The sequence below is a fragment of the Saimiri boliviensis genome, chromosome 8 (genome assembly GCF_048565385.1).
Source record: "Saimiri boliviensis isolate mSaiBol1 chromosome 8, mSaiBol1.pri, whole genome shotgun sequence".
Taxonomy (NCBI): Eukaryota; Metazoa; Chordata; class Mammalia; order Primates; family Cebidae; genus Saimiri; species Saimiri boliviensis.
In genome coordinates this window covers 55,584,446-55,605,171 of record NC_133456.1, presented here as the reverse complement: position 1 = coordinate 55,605,171, position 20,726 = coordinate 55,584,446, and the positions used below count along the sequence as shown (strand labels likewise).

At 40.2% G+C, this 20,726-nt stretch overlaps 1 protein-coding gene across 22 annotated transcripts in view; it reads left to right on the top strand.

Annotated features, from left to right (window-relative positions):
* MAGI1 (membrane associated guanylate kinase, WW and PDZ domain containing 1) overlaps positions 1-20,726 on the top strand; it is a 680,038-nt gene that overhangs the window by 615,967 nt on the left and 43,345 nt on the right. For all 22 annotated transcript variants that reach the window (XM_039477259.2, XM_074404507.1, XM_074404511.1 and 19 more), the window contains one exon: positions 15,139-15,170. In XM_039477259.2, the coding sequence (XP_039333193.1) occupies positions 15,139-15,170 (32 nt within the window). The remainder of the gene's footprint in view (positions 1-15,138; positions 15,171-20,726) is intronic.

The following is a 20,726-nucleotide window of genomic DNA, read 5'->3' as shown; positions in this document are numbered from 1 at the left end:
GTCATTCATTCATCCATTCATTCAACAAACTTTAGCACTGTGCTATTTTCTCATTATAGAGAAGTGCCATGAAGAAAACATTTAAAATACAGTGTGGTTAATCATAGCTTCCCCATTATCTCATGCCTAATGTTTTTCTAGAAATCTCATTTAGTGTATCACCTTTGCCATGAAAAATTCTAATATACCATTTTTGTGATATTTATTTTTGAGGCCAGGTGGTTTAAAGGTCCTTTTACACTGTATCATAGAGTAGCAGTCAAAGTAACTAGTAAGCTGCAACATGGACCAGTTAAGACTTCGTGATGGCGGGACTTTCATTTCTTTCCCTAGCAGTGGCTGTCAATTCCACCTATTCAGCAACCTGAGTTTTTAATTAGGCTTTTATTACTGCAGTTAGTGTGCAAAAGGGGTCTTGGCATGATGAAGCTATGTAAGAGCTGTGTTTTTAAAAAGCTTGCTTATAGTTTCATAAACACGAATCAGTTTTTAAAAATCACTTGGAGGTAGTTGGAATTAGGTCTGCATGCATCTTATATATTTTTGTTGTTTCTAAATTTAAAAATGACTTAGATTCTCTGTACTTTTGCCATAGATACCACTTACCAAAGTAGCAGATGATCGCATTGAAAAAATAACAGCACTGCCCCTGAATTAATGGGATTCTATGTTTATGTAGTTTGTCTGCATCTGCAAAGCAACTTTCACTTAGACTTTGGCAACTGAAAGAGGAAGAGAAGGCTGTTTTAAAACCTGGCACTAGTTGCCAGCAGCAGCCCCCTCCCCTGAGTTTTAACAACCAATAATGTCTTCAGACAAGACCAAATGTCTGTTAAGGAGCAAAATTAGATGTGCTTGAGGACCACTGCTTTACCCCCTTCAGCATCCATTTGGTTTTGCTTGTTGTAAATGTTGTGTTCTGTTTTTTTAGGTACAAATAAAATCCACTTCTGGGTTATTTTTTGTTGAATTTGGATAGAAGAAATTTTGTTGGAGAATTCCTCACTTCTTCTTAGTGTTTCCTCTACATCTGCTCAGTAATGGAGTGGTAATGTAGCCAGCTGTGAGGATCCCCCAGCATGATTTCTGCTATCAGCCAGCATTGCAGCCTGAGCCAGCCCTGGCCTATGTCTCTGAGCCTCCAGATTATCATTGGAAGTATGGGTAGAACTGTACCCTTCTCAGCACTGTCATGAGGATGGAATAAGACGAGGGCCTGTCACACCTTCAGTGCTGCCCTGTTCTGATGGAGAGTTTCTTATTATCTGACCCCTTGCTCTGTCACGTTGAATTGGGTTTCAGGGAGAAGAGGTGGCGGAGAGGCCGAAGCAGACCTACTGTTTTCAGCTTTTGACTTAGTTGTCTGGAGTAGAGAAGAGATTAGGGAAGGTGAAAATGAAGAGCCTGGAGGGGGCAGATGGTAGGAGACGTGTTCCTTTTGGTCTGTTACAACATGTTTTTTCAGTAAACAAATGAGAAAAACCAGGATAGAGTAGTAGGTGTTTCACAAAGTGAAGATTTTCCAGTATGAAAGGTTCTCTTTTGTAGGTAATGTTCTTCCTCTTTTTTTTTTTTTCTTACGAAAAGATTATTGTCATTTATCTCCTCCTTTTTAATATTCTTAGTTCTTAGTTTGCAAAAGAAAGAATTGGCAACTTAATATCCATTGTCCAGTTCTATGTTGTCAAAATCTGCTGGCTTATGAAATGTAAAGTCTAGGAATCACTGCTCTAGGGAAAGGCCCACAGGAGGTTGAGAACAGAACAGAACGGGACACGAAAGCAGAGCTGCTGAAGTAATGCTTGAGTGGGGCTCTGGCAACCTAACCTCAGGGAGAGCAATGGGAGCTCCCCTCTTTCTTTTATCATTGCTTCTCCCATCTCTTCATTCAAGAAGAAAGAGTTCGCATTCAAGGACAGGGTTACATTTGTCACTCTTATGTAATACAACATTTATGATCATACCCTTTTATGAAGCTATTTTCTTCTATATAAGTTATTGGAGTAACTCAGAGAAGTGAAATCCAAAGGCAAGACAAAAATGGGGTGAACTGAACACATTCAGTGTGCTCAGGAGCACCCCAAAATATCCGTGGCTGGTTTCTTGTATGTAAAAAGCAGTCTCAGAAACTTTATGACAGCTTTAAAACATTCATTTCAAGTTGTGTTTGCTTGCATTAAGATCACCATCTGAATTGACGCTAAGCCTGATTAGAGCTTCATTTACCAAAAAATAAATAAACAATAGGAAACAGCCAGAATCAGACAAGAGAGAAAGCCAAAGGATTTAGCATTTATTTTCCACAGTGAGAAACTTGTTGACTTGAATGCTTACTGGGTCAGCATGTATTTCATTTCCATTGTACTTACTCTTCCCTGCCATAAATGCAATGCTCTGTTATACATCTTGTTCCCAGCTAAAGCATTTCATTAAAGGGCCTCACAGTTCTTGCATTTTCCTGCATCTCCAATGTACTTGACCTTTAAAAGTTACTTCTAATTGAGGCTTGCCCTGACTGTGATAGTGTGTGGGTTGGGGTGTATGTGGGTGAAACTGATTCCTGTACTCAGCCTTTAAGCAAATCCAATTGGTACAGTGAGCATTGCCTCACTGAAACCTGAAATCTGATAGCTGAACAAAGCCCAAGCGTCTCCTGCCCCTCATAGCTATATGGGGCAGCAATTCATTAGAAATTGTCATAGTCAAGGAAACAGTGTTTTTCCTTCTAAGTTAGACCAGTTCAGATACTGTTTCAGCGAGAGGATTTTGAAGACATTTAATATCTCCGTGGGAGATGAATGGTGCTGCTCACTCTATGTCCTTGTTCTTTGGAAGATCCTGACCCCTCAGTAAACGGCTTCTTTAGGTCTGACTTGCAGACACTTTGAATAATGCAGAACTTGAAGCCTGATCACTGTGCTATTGTAACCATGACCTATGTTTTCTGAGGCTTATATGATTTCTTAAATTTAAAATATTAGAGTAAAGCTTGATATGGTACCAGGCATGGCCTCCGTTGCAATTAAGCAGTTTGGTAATAAAGCTAATTGAAATTGCCAAATAATATACACCTTTCCAGAGAAAGTGGGAAAATTTCCCTATTTTGCAAAAGTGTCTTGTGACAAAAAAGTGATCATCACATCAGTCTGTTGAAACTGCTCAAGAGACTTGTGGATTTGCCCTAAGAAAAGGACCTGAGATTTTTTTTTTTTCATCTGCATGTGTTTGCTTTTTGTAGGGAAGGGTGCGACATTGAGAGGCATTAAACCCAGTGTGGTAATAAAAGTTTGCTTTAGTAAGTAAGGATATGAAACTATCCTTACCTGAAGATTTAGATCTCAAAGAATCCTGAGAACATATCCATTTGCTGGGGTGGGGAGCTTATACGGTTTGGTGTTTCCTTCTGAGCTTTCAGTTTATTCTGAGACGAAATCTCATCTGTTGTGATGGGAAGTCAGGACACAAGGTGGCACAGCAGAACCTTGTTCTCTGTGCTGAGTGAGGCAGCTGTGAGTTGAGCTGAACCTGGCAGCTGGCCAATAAATCAAGGAACAGACCAAGGATCAAAAACTGTTAAATAGTCACTGCAGCCATGATGGCGATAAAAAGAAAGGCCAAGCAGCTCCTCCCCTTTGCCTCATCAGCTCTTCCTGCAGCTTTCAAGGTGTAAACTCATTTCATGAGCCCTGCACATTCACACATGTATTTGAGAAATACAGGTATTTATTGAACTGGTGACCAGATACTGTTCTAGGGACAGACCAATAAAATAGACTGGGTCTCTGAAATAGAGACAATAAATAAGTAAACAATAAACAATATAAATAATAAACAAGCAAACAAGGTAATTTTAGAGTGATAGGCTCAATGAAGACACAGAAACCGGGCTGTGTGAATAAAGTGGGTCAGAAAAGGGCCACTTCAGATCTGCTGGGAGCCTGCCTGGATCCCTGGTCGGCTCTCTGAAGAAGTGATCTTTGAGGAGGGTCCTGAGTGACAGGCAGAAGCCGCCCACCCGTAGATCTGCAGACATAGAGTTCCAGGCAGAGGGGCAGCCAGAGAAAATGCCCAGAGAATTGCAAGGAAGTGTTTCAGCAGTGGAGGATGCCAGCCCGGCTGGAGTGTGTGTCCAGAAGGAGGAACTGAAATGAAAGGCATAGGAAGAATCACATCTAGGAGGGCTTAGTGGGACACTGAAAAATAACTTGTCTTTCATTGAAACGGTGTTAGGAAGCCATAGGGACATGAAGCCAGGACACTGTAAAGTCTGATTTCTGCTGTATAAAGTTGCTCTGGCCTCTGTGCGGATAATAAAAAGGATAAACAATGAAGCAGAGATCGGTTTCTGGACTCGTGGTCATCTAGGCAAGAGAAGGCAGTGACAGTGGAGATGAATTTGGATGGACTCAGAATGTGTGTAGAGACAGATGTGGTGGGAGAAAGAAAAAGAAGCCTCAGGCAGGGTCTTACGTTTTAGGGGTTTGGTGTCCTATAAGGTTAAGAGCCAGGATATTAGTCTGGGTTTATATCTTGGTCTGGAGCCTAATTTGCATTGCTAAAAATAAGCAGTCAGAATAAGAAACAACCTAAAAGTCAGTAACACATAAGAAAAGGGCCCCAGCATTTTTTAACCTATAAGCTTTTCAGCACCAATTACAGTGATAGGTTTCCCATTGGGGCCGGTGACCTTAAAATAAGGGCCCACACAGCATCCTGTTTTTCCAACCCAGAAAAGGAATCCTTATCAGTTTTTTCTTTTGGTGAGCTATTTTGAGCTATTGTTTGATAATCCCCCCGTACATCCTATGTAGTTAAAAATCACACTTTGCAAATTTGTAGGAACTGCAATGGGGCTACCAGGCTACCATAGTTTCACCTGTCTTAGGGACACCTCTGTGGATGAACTGTTAATAAGAGGAATGGGTTACAGAGTCAAATCTTGAGCATTTGCATAAAAAGCAATTCAAATTTGAAATACAGGTAGTAGAAAAGTTGTTGGTATGGTAGTTAAGGAGTCTTCTTAGAGGTAGAAGCATTTTTAGATGAAGGCAAGACCTGACTTCTGAATACCACAATTACAAATATTTTTAACCTACATAGACTTAGTGAGCTTTCCTAGAACCATATGAGAAACTAGCTTAATTCTACCCTTAAAAAGTAGATCTTGGTAGGAATATTCCCTAGGGTAGAAAGATTGACTTCATGGTAGGTACATCTTGACCAATTCGTGGTTGTTTTAACTTGACGGTTCTTTTTCTTCCCCTTCTGGAGAGAAGATGCCATAATTCACTATACTTCTGACTCATTCCGTATCTTTTTTCTAAGCCTATTAAAAAAAAAAAGAAAGAAATATTGTTATCAGATAGTGTCAGGAAACATTTGCAACCTAGAAAAAGCTCCTGCCTACTTTGAAACGGAATTTCACAAAGTCTGGTGGCCAGCCAACCTCTTAGCTGAGTAGCTTTAAAGATGTGCTTCATTGTCCCAAATCAGAGACTGATCTTGTTGTACTTTTAGCATGTATGAACATGAATGATCAATGATTTAGGTACTGAGACTTGGAGGAAAATATCAGGGATGTGTTAAGAAATTGATTGACTGCGCATAGACTCCTCTGCTGTCTGTAGAAAAGAACTATCTTCCCAAATGCAGGTCACAATTAGGAGTCCCAGATACCTTCACCCATTGACCTAGCAGTTGCCAGTGGTAGGTTCATGGACTTCATAAAGCTGTAATAAAAATTTTCTGAGAATGCCTTTGGTATGTATGAATGGCTGTTGGATTAATCTCATCATAGCAGGCTCTAAACCAAAATAATTAGGGAACCTTTGAATGAGAGTTTAGTATTTAAAAGCACGGGCTTGGCTTTAGACCAAGTATCCCCAGCTATTCAACTGACTGTGACATTGGCCATGTTACTTGAACATCTATGTCTTGGTTTTCTCATCTGCAAAATGAGAAGATATGAGTACTTAGAGAGCAGGTATGAAGAATCAATTTATGTCAAAGACAGGCTCTCAATACTTAGTTATTTTTGTACTCGATTTTCAACTCTTTAGGTGTACTTCACTTGTTTTTGAGAGTAGCAGCAATAGGATCATCCATGTCATTTCAATGACACCTTCTCTGGAATGACCATTTATTTCTCAGGAATTGGATGAAGACAATTCATCCATCTTACCCAGGCCTTTGAGCAGCCGAAGGTATTGATAACTTTGGTCTTCTTACCTGTGCCAGTTCAAGGCTTGTTCCTTTGAGGTGAAAGGCTCTGTAAGCCATCAGCAATCACCAGCTTTGCAAGCCATTTATTTCTCCTGGGACATATTTATTAGACAATGTGTACTGTGTAATTGAAGCAGACTTCTCCATAGCTGTAAAACCAGTAGGCCTATGTTCTTAATCTTCAGAAGATGCCAGCTGACATTGCCTTGGGAGCTACACCTGAAGTCCAAACATCTCTCTAAATTATGATGGTCAAAATGCTCCATAATGACCATTATTAAGTCCCCAAAGGAAAGAATGTCTTCATCTTTTTGGAGACATTGAGTCTGATACTTATGTTCTTGGCAGCTGGTATCATATTTGCATTAAAAAATTACGCTAAGGAGTTATGATGGTATTTACCAAGAAGAAGGAGAAAAAAAATCAAACATGTCCAAACTGGGATCATTTTTTCATTTCTTTTTATGGGTTCAATTTTGTGATATATAGTGTTTATAAAGTCCTTCAGTGAAAGCGTACTCTGGTTTCAGGTTGGCCTTGAGTTTATGCTGGTATACTGATTTATCTAAAACAAAACAACAACAACAGAAAATATCCTTATTATTCACTCGAGCATCAATCATTGCATGTGTTTCCCACCCACTCCCCCACCCCATGATTAAATGCTAGCTATTCTTCACTTCAGCTCCTCCCTCTGCCCCATACTTCATATTGGATGAGATTTCTTTTCTCTGTATTCCTAAAAGCAACAGTGCTTCCTTCTGTCTTGGCATATAACACATATAACCACTGTGAATTATGAAACTGTTGCTTTGCTTTTTCTCTTTTAAAATAGACTATGAGCTCCTCTAGGGCAGGGGCCATGTCTGATTACTTTTATCTCATAGTAATGCTTTACTAGGCATATGGCAGAGCTCCATAAATCTTGAATGAATTGTCACATGACTGTTTCCTTCTCATACTTCAAGTCTTAGCTCAAATACTCTCTCTAAGAAAGTCTTGCACGATTACCCAAGATAAAGTAGCTGTGCATCCCTGGCACAGCTTGTTCCATTGTCCTGCTTCATTTTCATCACAAAAATTATCACTCTGAAATGATTTGCTAAGTTGTTTATTCTGTCTCGCCACAGAATGTGAAAGCAGGACCCTGTAGGTCTTGCTCATTGCTTTATTTCATGCCTGTTTCTAGGCTGTCAGCACAGTTTGGTTATGTGAATGAGTGAATTTTCCGTGTTTTCCTTTCTGCCTTCAGTGGAGACTGTGAAGGCTGAGTGTACCTTTTCCTGTTTTCTGGACTGTTCTTAGCATTTTATTGGTACAGAAAGAGCAGTTTCAATTTATTTCATGGCTTATATATTCTGTATTAGACAAAGAAAAGACTGGTTGGCAGGAAATTATGCAGACAGATTTTTTTTTTTTTTTTTTTTTTTTTACAAGGGTTGCTGGCCATTGATGTTCATTGTTTAGAACCACTGGATTGCAGTCAAATAACCATCAATTCTGATTGGCTGGGGAAGTCTCAGATTGTTCTCAATTCGTCTTTCCTGTGCTCCACTGTGTCTTTGCCTCAATAATCTTTTACTGTTTTGACTCATCACTATACTACCCCCAACAAATAAAAGGATGGCCTAGGAGGTACCTTTCTTTTTCCAGGGGGCAGCAATTTTGTTAAAAATTACTTGTGTACTTTAATACAGTTCCTCTCCTCATAATTTTTTTTCAGATATATCTTTTAGATATTTCCAAGAAAGAAGGAAAAGTAAGCAATGCAACTTTTACCTTTCTGTTTGATCCTTCTCATTGTCCCCTCTATTTATATGCTGCTCTTACTGAAAATAAAACCTTAGCTAAAGTAAATCTCACCCTAGGAATTGCTTGTAATGCTAGAACCATGTACTTGGACAAGGATGATTTAACTTAAGGACCACAGGCCCCAATGGAGTGGGTTTCTCAGGGTCACTAGTGAAAGTTTCAAAGACTCCCTGAAATTATATGCAAAATCATGTGCTTTTGTGCAGCTTTGCTTGAGAGAGGCTGTACCAACTTTGTATCACATTTTCCAATCAAGGCCATGACCCAGTAATTTAGGAGCATAAACCCTTGAGTAGGAATGGCAGCGAGTCATTGAGTCAAAGGAGAGCTAGAACAAACTCGTTTTTTTAATCTGGCACTGCAATACTGATCCTGCTGATGATTATTGCCACATTATATGTAAAATCCAGAAAACTTTGAAAATACTAAAAACAAGATTATGAATTACCTATTAATCCTAATGTTTAGAAAAATATTTTAATGTATGTCCTTTAGTCTTCGGGTGTCTGATATGTGTGAATATATATGTATATCCACTTTTTAACAATGAATTTATATATCTTATGCACAGTTTTTACCCTGCTTTTCATGTCTTTTATCATTACTATTTTCCCCAATCACTAAATATTCTTTACAGTGCTCATTTTTAATGGTTTCATAATTTTTCATCTTATTGATATGTCTCTCTACTCAGTCCTCTGCTCTTGGAAGTTCAGACTGTTTCCCTTTTTTGTTGGTTGGTTTGTTTTGTTTTGAGACAGAGTCTTGCTCTGTCTTCCCCAGGCTGGACTGCAATGGCATGATCTCGATTCACTGCAGCCTCCACCTCCCAGGTTCAAGTGATTGTCCTGTCTCAGCCTCCCCAGTAGCTGGGATCACAGGAGCCTGCCACCACACCTTGTTATTTTTTTGTATTTTTAGTAGAGATGGGGTTTCACCATGTTGGCCAGGCTAGTCTCAAACTCCTGACCTCAGGTGACCTACTTGCCTTACCATCCCAAAATGCTGAGATTACAAGTGTGAGCCACTGTGCCCCTCCTGTTTCCACTGTTTATCTTCTTAAAACAATGCTTTGTGGACCATTTTTTATAGGAATTTTTGTAAGACTCATTATTCCCTTAGTACAAACTCCTAATGATGAGTTTGCTGAGTTAAAATTAACTGTAAGTTTAAAGTCCTACATTTAGAATTATGCATTGATAGGTATTAGAATAACAGAGAAGGCTAATGGGTTCTGAGATTGTGCTCAGAGTACTTTTATCTTCTTTGGTATCTAAGACCAGCCGGTGACCAAGACCTCACAGTCATTTTCTTTTAGTGGCTTTTAGTGGTTCCCTGATGACTCCCTCTGTAGCTCCTATTCTCTCTCTCTCCCCCCACACCTTCTCTCTCTCTTTCTACCCCAGATAGACATATATATACATGTGTGTGTGTGTGTATATACATATTATATATATATATATAAAACATATATATATAGAGAGAGACCCCCCCACACCGTCTCTCTTTCTACCCCAGATAGACATATATATACATATATATGTGTGTGTGTCTGTGTGTGTTTGCATATATATATATATATATATATATATATAATATATATACAACATATATAGACAGACCCCCCACACCTTTCTACCCCAGATAGACATATATATACATATATATGTGTGTGTGTATGTGTGTGTGTGTGTGTGTATATAATATATATATATATAACATATAGAGAGAGACCCCCCACACCTTCTCTCTCTCTTTCTACCCCAGATAGACATATATATACATATATATCTGTGTGTGTGTATTATATATATATATATATATATATATATATATAAAACATATAGAGAGAGACCCCCCCCACACCTTCTCTCTTTCTACCCCAGATAGACATATATATACATATATATGTGTGTGTATATATATAAGTATATATAGAGCAAAACCTATAACTCATACACAGTTCCCTGCCCCTTGCACACTGTATTACCTAATCCAGCTCCAGAACAGTTTTTGTTGCAACATTTGCCTTGCAAAGCTGTAAAGAATTCCATGTGTTCAGTGACAAGTGGATTAGTGACACAGCATTTGCTGGAATGCTTAGGAGGAAAGCAGAATGTTTCCACAAAAATGCTCAAGTCTGGAGACCCAAATGCAGAGGGGAATCAGTATCACAATGAAAAAATATAAATTGATGACATAAATAGTACATTTTCCTTATTTGTAGATCCACTTTGTATGTGACAGACACTTTAGGATTCACCCTGTCAAAACCCTTTGTGCAGTTTTTCTCGATTCCTTTAGTTGGTGAAGTTGGTTGGCATTCCCATTTCCTTTAAACATGGAGACAGTTAGGTCCAGAGAGGTCCACTCTCTTTCCCAGCAACTCAGGTTTTGTTTGTCTCAGTGCTGAAATGGCAATGCTTGGCTTCTGCTTGGTTTCCCTGATAGCCCAGCTGAGCTCTCCTACTTCTTCCATATTTCCATTTAATCACCAGGACAAGCACAAGTCCTAATCTACTAGGGTTCTTTAATAAAACTATATGTGGCCGGGTGTGGTGGCTCACACCTATAATCCCTGCACTTTGGGAGGCCAAGGTGGCTGGATCATGATTCAGGAGTTTGAGACCAGCCTGGCCAACATGGTGAAACCCCATCTGTACTAAAAATACAAAAATTAGCCGAGCATGGTGGCATGCACCTATAGTCCCAGCTACTCAGGAGACTGAGGCAGGAGAATTGCTTGAACCTGGGAGGTGGAGGTTGCAGTGAGGCAAGATCGCTCTCCAGCCTGGTGCACTCCAGCCTGGTGATACAGTGAGACTCCATCTTAAACAAACAAACAAACAAACAAAAACTATATATGTATGCATTCATTTTGGGGATAAGTAAGCAACTCTTGGAGGATATAGAGGTCAGTGATGCTCTAGAGATTCTGAAACACAACACAATGTTCTGAAACATGCTGCATTTGTCTTCTCTAAAAACTGGTAGAGACGTTTGTTTATTGTGGTATCTGTGGATATGTATGTGTGTATTTATAAATCAATAAAGCTTTTCTTGATGTAAAGATACTAAAAATAGGTAATAAAGCCACGCATAATCCCATGAGCCAAAGAAAATAATGTTTTCACTCATAACCTTCTAACCTTTCTTTGTAAATGGTGTGTATTCTGTTATAGCTTTACTTTTTTCATATAAATTATTTCTGTACAGGCATTATTAAATGTCACCAAGTGTGACATTCTGCCATTTAGTTATAGCTCATGGCCTTGATATTTACAGGAAAACATATTTCTCCTCTTTACATTAGTTGATCAGGTCCCAGTCACTAGCAAAAATTTGCCATTTGTTTTCTCCAAAGGGACACCATTTTAACAGGGTACTTTAGATATTCAGGTCCCAAGTTTTTCTCGCTCTTGCAGATTACACTTTGAACATACGCTTCCATGTGAAAGTTTTCCAGGATCCCTTAGAAGTAACATTTGCTGCCTTCTAAGGCCCTAAGAGCAGATGCTGCTATCCATAAATTCTTTCTTCTGCTTCTTCTGAAACCTCCCCTTCCTTACCCTGAATGCACCAGACAAGCCCATTAAGACAGGTGCCGTTTCTACCCGTATGCCTTATATGTAATATGTGACATGATTTATAGAACACAAACTTTCTGCTGCCACAAGGCATACAAAATGTTTGCTTGTCTGAGGAAAACCACTGGAATTCCATGAACTGTGGGATGATGTTGCCTCTCATAGCCTGGCTGGTAGGGACATGTCTGCAGTTAACCAGCTACACACAAGCTATCTGCTTTCTTTTGATTTCTAGGTCTTGGAGCATTCTGTCATGTCAAGCAGTGACCTTTTGAGTCTTTTCTGTTAGGCCTCCCAGCTGTTTTTCAATCCATCTGAATCGTTTGGGCTAAAATAAATTATAAATTGTAATAAGGTTTTTCCAGCATTCATATTTATTAGATTTTAAGATTTAATGACCATATGGGCCTAAAACAAATCTTTGAGTTTTTCTTTTTTAAAAAGCAGTCAAGGGGAGTCTCTTGATTTTGACTATTTAAATATTAATTTGTGGTCATAACCTGCTTTGGGGCTCCTGTAAAAGGTGTGGCTTTTTAAAATGAAGGTTTTCAGCAACTAGCCAGCAGAGGAATAAATGCCTCTTTAAATTAAATTTTTTTTATTTGTTATAATATACAGTTTGTTGTGTCAGTTGAACTGGGATCTTCTGGAATATTCCATGGACTGCTTCCTCAGAGGAAACGTATCTTAATTGGTTACTCCCATATCCTTTAGACTGGTTGGTTTTGTGCAATTAACAGTGAAGGGGCCATTAATTAATATTTTACTGCCTCAGTGATATGTGAAAATGCTATTCTCAAAAAAAAAAATTCTAAATAAAGCTAAAGTCTCCTTCAGTGAGTCCCTCTGATCCTTGCCCCTCCTTGCCCTGTTGGACATATACTCGTTATCCATTTGACATGGGCGTTCATGGAAGGGGAAAGCCATGCATGTGTTTGAGTGTGTGGAATGCCTGTCTCCTGCTGTGCCTGCCATTTTGCAGCATGCCATTGTACTGAACATTGTGTTTTAAAGACTGTCTCTGTTGTTACCTGTAAAGATAGCTCATTGCTTTTAACCTAGCTTTGTAGGTTGGCTACCCCACAGGTTTTTAGAACTTCCAGTGGCTTCTAGTTTTCCTTTCTACCAACAGTGCTTCACTGAACATTGTTGTGAATGCACCTTTGAATTTGCATCAAGAGAGAATGAAAAATGCCCCTTATTTTATACACAAAGCTCTTGAAGGGATTTGAAGATCAGCCAGAGTCTTACAAATGATTAGCAGAGTGTAGATTAAAACCATTTTCCCTGACTCTGCTTACCTAGTAGGGGATTCTTTCCAAATTTTCATGGAGGTCACTGGGATCCTAGGCAGAGTCAAGGGCAGTAAAAGATAATTATAGTGAAACCTTGCTGATTCCAATTAACTAGGAAGGTCTCTCTGAATTAGGAGAAAATATGAATTTAAAGATGTCATCTTATGTAATTTTGAAGTTTATACAGTGACCCACACTAATATAAGCTAATAAAATTCCTTAAGGGAGTCATATTAATGAGCCAAGAAAAACACCTGATCGTTATTTTAAAAAGTAAAGACATATCAAAATTGTTCAGCAGTTACTTGTATCTATAGGTAAAATATTTCTCCTGCAATGTTTTTTGTATTTTAATATGCTTAGCAGATGATTTTTCTCTAGTTACTAGAGCAAGATAACCGTAACCATTTCCTTTCTGAATGATGTAAATTAGGCCAATGAAGGTGAAAGGTGTAGACATTTGAGTAACTCCTCTGTGCCAGGTAGCAGACTCTTGTACATTTTCTCTTGTTTGATTATTTTAATAATCTTGTGAAGTGAGTCTTACTCTTTTCACTTCATAAATGGAGAAACTGAGACAGAGAGGGCCCCAAAGCACCTTGCTAAAGGATGCTTATCTGAGTTTGCCTGACATGAAAGAGTAATACTCTACTATATCAGAGTTTTCTTAAATACAGTCCTTGGATTCTCTGAATCAGAATCTCCTGGAATTTTTGTTAATACTACAGATTTCTCGGCCCCCAAGGGTGGGACTTGGGCTGCTGCATTTCTAACAAGTTACCAACTGTGCTTTATGCCCTCTGAGGTCTGGGAGTCTCGCTTCCATGGTGACTTCATTTTGGTGATGAGAGGAACCTTACCAGAGAGTGCCCCCATGCCTCCCAGGAAGAGCAATCCTCATCATGCTTCACTTTGAGTGGGTACATTAGCAGGCTCATCTGGCTTGCTTCCTCCTCACTTACCCACTTGCCTTACCTTGCCTCATACTGCTTGTGCTGACCTTGGCATGGCTCATGGTTTGACAAGTCACTTCCAAAAGAGCTGAAATCATCACCCTCCCTAGGAATCACTTTCAAAAACAGGTTGAAATCTCCAGTACAGCATCACCAGATCCCAAGCATATCTTGTGTGCTTTATACAGGTAGAATCTGCATTTTGCATTCTAACTCCTGTCAAAGAAAAAAATACAAAGAGGCAGCAGCTTGCCAAAATGATTACTTTTGGAACACCAGTATATACTTTATTTTCCTTTCTCGCCTGTTTTTCGCACCCTTCCCTGGTGGTAGATTTCCCATAAGTCTGCCCCAAATTGCTGACTTCCCTAGAATTGAGGAGGTCACTTGTCCCTTCCAGCTCCAGCCCTCCCACTAAGGACAGGGTTTTGGAAGAGCCAGCTAGATTCAATTACCACTTTTGCCTTTCTTTCTCCTTTACTATCTTTTTCTTTCAGCTTTGTGCATTTTTTCTTTTTCACTCCCAAACGACATGCTTTTTTTTTTTTTTGAGGGGCTAGTCCAGCTCCAGTCCTTTCCAGCAAGCTGTGAGTAGGAGGTTGCTTGGATGGATGGCAGACATCGAGACAGACATGTGCTGATGATCCAGAGGGGACCCTAGACCAACTTGGATTTGTGTTCATTTGTTAGCATTCTGTGTTGGCAAAAGAGCATCCGTCTTTGTTTTGGTATTGAGCTCATCCAAATAAAGAAAGCATTTCCTCTCCTGTAAGGCAGAGGGAAAAAAAAGAAAAGACCAAAAAAAAATTTTAATTTTAACCATGTACTCCTTTGAAACTAAATATATACCCTTTCCTCTGTCCTGATTGGTCCGTTTCAATTGACAAGTGGATCGTGTGGAAAGGAAATATTCCGGACTTAATTGTAAGTTAAGTCTCTCTTAATCCAGAAGAGCATTTGAGATTCTGTCCAAGTGTTCAATTTCCCAGGCCGCTGAGGTCTGTGAATTTCTTTTCCCAGCCTCCAGGCTGCTGCAGTACAAGTCAGCATAGCTAATGCAGATAGATCTCCTGCCTCTCGCTCTCCTCCTCCCTCTACTTTGATTCGATATGAACAGCCTGGTAACTCCGATGCTGGGGAGAAATCTGACATAACTCTGCAGATGGCTAGGTTGCCATGGAACACCTGGGGATTGTTCTTTAAGGAAAAGGTAACATTTGTATGCTAATGATTTCTTCCCCCCTCCCCTCCTTGTTGCATTTTTTCCAGGACTGCCCGTTCCCAAGAAGAGCCCAAAGTCGGTAAGGACTTGTCAGTTACTTGATTGGGGCTGGGGTGGATGGTGGGGGGCTGGAGGTGGGAGGGGTACTCTGTGTGGCTTCACTTCACTAAATGTGTTTTAGAGTGGATGGAGGCAGGAGCCGGGGCTCATTTTCTTAAGTTCTGGGGATCTGTTTGTTATAGAAGGTATTTGGGCTTGTCTTTAACTGTATAGTGATCTGTGGGCAGGCTGCAGGAGCCGGGATAAAGAATGGATGTTTGGAATCTTCTCTATACAAATACATCCACACTCTCCTTCAAAGGAATGAGTTTCTTAGCCGTTTTAACTTGATACAAATGCTCTTGTTTCCTTTGGAAGGAGAGGAAAAGAGAAAGCTCCACCTGCTCCGTGAGTAGCATTGCTCTCAACTGGTGTTCCCAGCTGTTCACATGTCTACCCATTCTCTCCCTCAGCTTTCTTAGGCACCAGAGGATGAATTATTTACAAAATAAAAAGCCTGTAGGTTTAAGGAAGAATTGCTCTGCCCCATATATATGACCATGCTCAGATGGAATAATGTTCACTGCCCCAGCACTGAGAATAAGATATTTCCTTGCTGTGGAATGTCCTTTGTTGTTTTGCCAGCTTTAGCAGCATTATGCTGCAGGTATAGGAGTCTTTAAAAGAAAAAAGAAAAATCAATGTTTTGCTGTCCTTTCTAATCTGGTTTCCCTGAAGATGCATTACCTAGTTGACACGTTAGCTAATAGCTTAGAGGCTATAGTGTTTTGCTTGGTGGTATGGGTTTATGCTCCGGGGGCACTAATGACAAATTAAAATGCTGCTTAACTCAAAGTCTGGAACTCCAATGCCTGTGAAATTGATCTGGGTGGAAGGGGCTTCCCAATTCATTACTATTAGGATAAAGAGGAATGTTTCCAGGTGGTTTAGAAGATTTGGGGGTGGGACAATTTACAGCCTCCTGTCATCCAGAGAGGGAGAACCTTTAAAACTTTGCAGCTTCCAGCGCTGCAGCTGAATTCTTTTCACCTGTCTCCAAGCCTGGCAGCACGAGGCAGAAGTTTATTAAGGAGATGAGAGAGGGAGCTTCCTGCATTTTTAAATCTTACTCCTAAGTTCTCCAAAGAAGAAAAACCTGCAATAATTGATGTGATTCCGATGGCATAGTGCCGCGGTGATTGGAACATTGACTTCAGGGCTGGTTTCCTTGTCAGTTTGTGTTAATGTCCAGGCAGAAAAGTGCTGGTTGGTGCCCACATTGGAACCACAGAGATGCCAAAGTGTGTGCATGTGCGCATGTGTGTCTCCCCATCCCTGGGTCATAGCCAGTAACCCATCCACCTTCAGAAAAATGGAAGGAAATCCAGAAGATATGTCTCATAAGCTCGAGTTAGCATGAACCATCCTTTTTTCTTCCCCACCCGAGCCATGCTATGTTGATACATGGGCTTATTTTACACACCTCACATGGTGTGGAGTCTTAACAAGGAGGGTGCTGAGGGAAGCATAGTAGTTTTGCACAGGTAGCATGACATCAGGTGTAGCAAGGTGTTCTTTTCCATTTTGCATTCCATTTAAATTTAGTGTGCAAAAGGATTTGTGTAATTCATTTGCATTTCTTCTTCCCCCAAGTGTTTTGGAATTACCTGGTGAACTCAAAGGCTATCAAACAGGTATTGAACCTGCATTTGCCGAGTCAGTTAAGAGAATTCCCTATGACAGTTAATTTTTGCAGAAGCCATGCCATTAGCAAGCAGCAAGCCAATTACTCGGGCTGCATTCCTAAGAAAGAAGCTCTCAACTGCTTTGCCCATAGTCTGCTGGCTCTTAATTACCACAGGCTAAGAGAGTGATGTGTTGCTGGGTTAGAAAAGAATAAGCCCCCATCTTGGGGGGCGGCTTATTTCTGTGCCAGGACAGAGGTGAGGATTTTCACAGCATTGCTGGCACACACTGGCAGCTGCTGTACAAAATTTGGGAGCTGTCGGCCAAGGTCTGTTGTTGGATATAAAGCGCTGCTAACATCTGTGATCAGTGAGAGTTCTGTACAGGTGGGTTGAAAGCGGTTTCCCTTTCCCAGTTTGAATTCTGATGATGTCCTGCCAGGGAGACAGATGATTGTGGGATTTTTCTGGTGGGGTCAGAGGGAATTCAGGGGGAAGCTGGATGTCCTGGTACCGGAAAGCCATTCAGGTAAGGTAAATTAGGCAGGATTCCTAATTAAAAGCACACTGATTGTGCCTTGCTGTGACTCATTTACATTTGGCAATAGCTCTCTGCATATGTGCACAGTGGTCTTAACCCAGGACCATTGTATTGTTGTTTTGTTTATTTTATTAGAGGCTCCTGACAATGTTGGCTTGCTCATGTGACTGGCAGCTTCCTTTTGCCCTCATCCCCCCCTTTTTTTTAAAAAAAAAAAAAAAAAAAGGTTTTCAATAATTAAGTAGTTGGGTTTTTATTAGAACAGTTAGAACAGAAGGACTTATCTTTTTTTATCTTGTTTCTTCTCCTGGATAGTCCCTGTAGCTTACTCTTAATAAGCGATTTCACCTACATGATTTAGTTTAAATGTTGAAATTGTGGTTTATATACTCTCTGGGGACAATGGCAGTATCTTAATAAAATTTTATTAATTTAATACCTGGACTTTCATAGTATCAGGGATTTTTCTGCCAAATAGCAGAGACAAAAATAAGACATATTTTCTGTCAGGTTTTAGACTTCTCTGGGAAACTGATTCTGTAGCCCAACTTAATCATCCTGACTGAAAACTCATTTAACTGAGACTCTCAGTCTAAATCACATGCAAGGATCTTGTGTGTGAGAATTTAAAACTCTAAATATCACACCAAACCCTGAATTTTAAGTCAGTATCCACCTGCTTTCCTATGAATTCATTTCCCAACTATTCTCCCTTCAGCTGCCCCCCTCTTTTTTGAGATGGGGTCTCACTTTGTCATCTAGGCTGGAGTGCAATGGCACAGTCATATCTAACTACAGCCTCAGACTCCTGGGCCCAAGCAGTCTCTCGCCTTAACCTTCCAAGTAGCTGGGACTACAGGTATGCATCACCATGCCTGGCTAATTTTTATATATTTTTTGTAGAGACAGGGCTCTCACCATCTTGCCCAGGCTAATCTCAAGTGCTCCTCCTGACTTGGCCTTCCAACGTGCTGGGATTACAGGCATGCGCCACTGCACCTAGCTGTCATCCTCCATTTATCCATCTGTTCTTCCACCTACACATTCATCTTTCATCCATTCATTCATCATTATTCAGCAAACTAGTATTTAGAACCCATTAAATGTCAGGTGTGATGTGAGGCACTGAATATACTATAATAAATAAGACCATGGCACCTCTCTTCTTGCAGTTTGCAAACAAACCATTTATTGATTGCTCCTTGCAAAGAAAAGATTCATTGTCACAAATTTCCAAAATGTTTATGCAGTCATTTCATCAATAAGTATTTATTGTTTTCTGTGTGCCAGGCCCAGTGCCAATATTCGATAAGAATTAATCAGAAAACATCCCTGCCCTCATGGTAATGGGGAAGGAGAACAATAACCACATCAACAGGCAGATCTACAAAGTTCCTCAGCTCATGCAGATTAAAGTGTGGTGAGCATTAATAAAGCAGAAATATAACATGGAATCAAGTACACATGTAATGTAATCATTCCACTCTTAATTATAATAACCTGTAAGTCACCATACAGTGCCAACACCCACAATTGAATAAGTGCTGTGATTGAGCTGTGGAGTACTTTGGAGTTTCCCAGCAGCCTAGGCAACATAGGAAACCACATTCTTTACTTAGCTAGTATTGTCAGTTGCAAGAAAAATGTGTCATATTCGCTAAAGAGACAAGGTTTTCCTGTTTACTTAAAAAAAAAATTCTACAAAACATTTATATAGAGAGGACCCTGGATGGTGGGCAAAGCATCCAGTGCCCATCCACGCTGAAGAGGCAGTCTCTTCAACAGCCTCTTTACAGCAGACAGAGCAAGCTGCCTGAAGGGTAGCCATAGTGATAGTCTTTTTCCCCCGCTATCCTCTCTGTCCCTTTCTCCTGCAAAAGATGCTAAAGGAAATTACTGAAAACTAACATTAAGAGATGTGAGGAGAGACTCCTCTTAGGTAATGTGCACACTGAGTGACCCTGGCCTGGATCATTCAGTTTTATGTACCCTGCCTCTTTCTCAGACTCACCCAGTTGTGTGGCACCTGTCTTCCTTTTCCCTGATGCCAGTTGTGTGACAGCCAGCATGATGATTGATCCCGTCAAAGCTTCTACAGCCTACAAGAAGAAGCAGTGAGAGTAGAAGATGGATGAAGGAATAGGATCACTTAAGTCAGTCTCTTTGCCTCTCACTTCCATGGCAACTCCCATTCTCTGCCCTTTGGAGCCCTGGAAGATGAACTTTGCCATTGCATTACATTCCTTTAAAACATGCAGTGTGAACCAGAATCCATTTTCATATCCAGTCAGTTCCTGCCTTTTCTTCTCCATTAACTCCTCTCGCCCACCTTTTTGGAAGCAATTGTTTGACTTAGACCCATAAATGATAAAAGAAACAAACAAAAAGAAGGACTGTCCTCTGCATTTGCTTGGATTTGAGTGTCTGATTTTCATACAACCTTTAATGACATTGGCCTAATACCTCATCAGCACTTGGAGTTTTTCCTGTTGTCCATGTAAATCGCTGCAGTAGCCTTCGCTCTTGGCAGATAAGTGAACTGTAAATAATTTTGCTTTAAAATGGATCGATTTGTCATTTTTAAGCCACATGAATTCCTTTCATCATTTAAGCTCCTAAGTGCTGTCTGTATTCATTTGTTCTTCCAAGCAAATATTTTCAGTTCACTTTGTAAGTACCTACGTTTTGAAATCATTCTGGGAAATACTGATGAGTTGATATTTTTCCCATTTCCATTTACAAAAACCATTATGTCTTCCCAATTTCCCTGGCTTGACATTAAGTAAGGGAATCATTCATTTCAGAGAGGTTGGTAGAGTTTTAGTTTAAAAGGTATTGTGATACAGGTTCATGGCCAACATGTGACCAAGGACCTTGATGGAATTTTTTAAATTGAGCCCATTTGCTTATTCCTAGTTGCCTAGGAATTAAGACTCAGGAAGAAGACTCTTGCTTCAAAAATATCAGCATAGTGACAACAGTTAGCATTGGAAATTCCTATCTTAATGTACGGCACCCCTTCTCAACCAGTTACTCAAACTAGAGATGTGGTGGGTGGATACCCTTTTTTCTAAGCTCTCCTTTTTTTGGTGATCCTCTTCACCTCCCTCTTCCTCTGCCCCCCACCCCACATTCTCCTGCTCTTCAGCCTCCTCCATTCAGTCTGTCAGAAATCCCTGTCGAAATTGGCACCAAAGTGTCTTCTGACCTCACTTGTTCCTTTCCTGGGTCACTTCAGCTACCCTGGTGTCGCCCACCTGAGGTCCCCACATTGATTGTAGCTGGTGCCTCTGGACTGGCCTTTCCGCATTCACTCCTCTTCCCCACCAGTCCATACACCACACCAAATTTTCTGGAAATATGTTGGCTC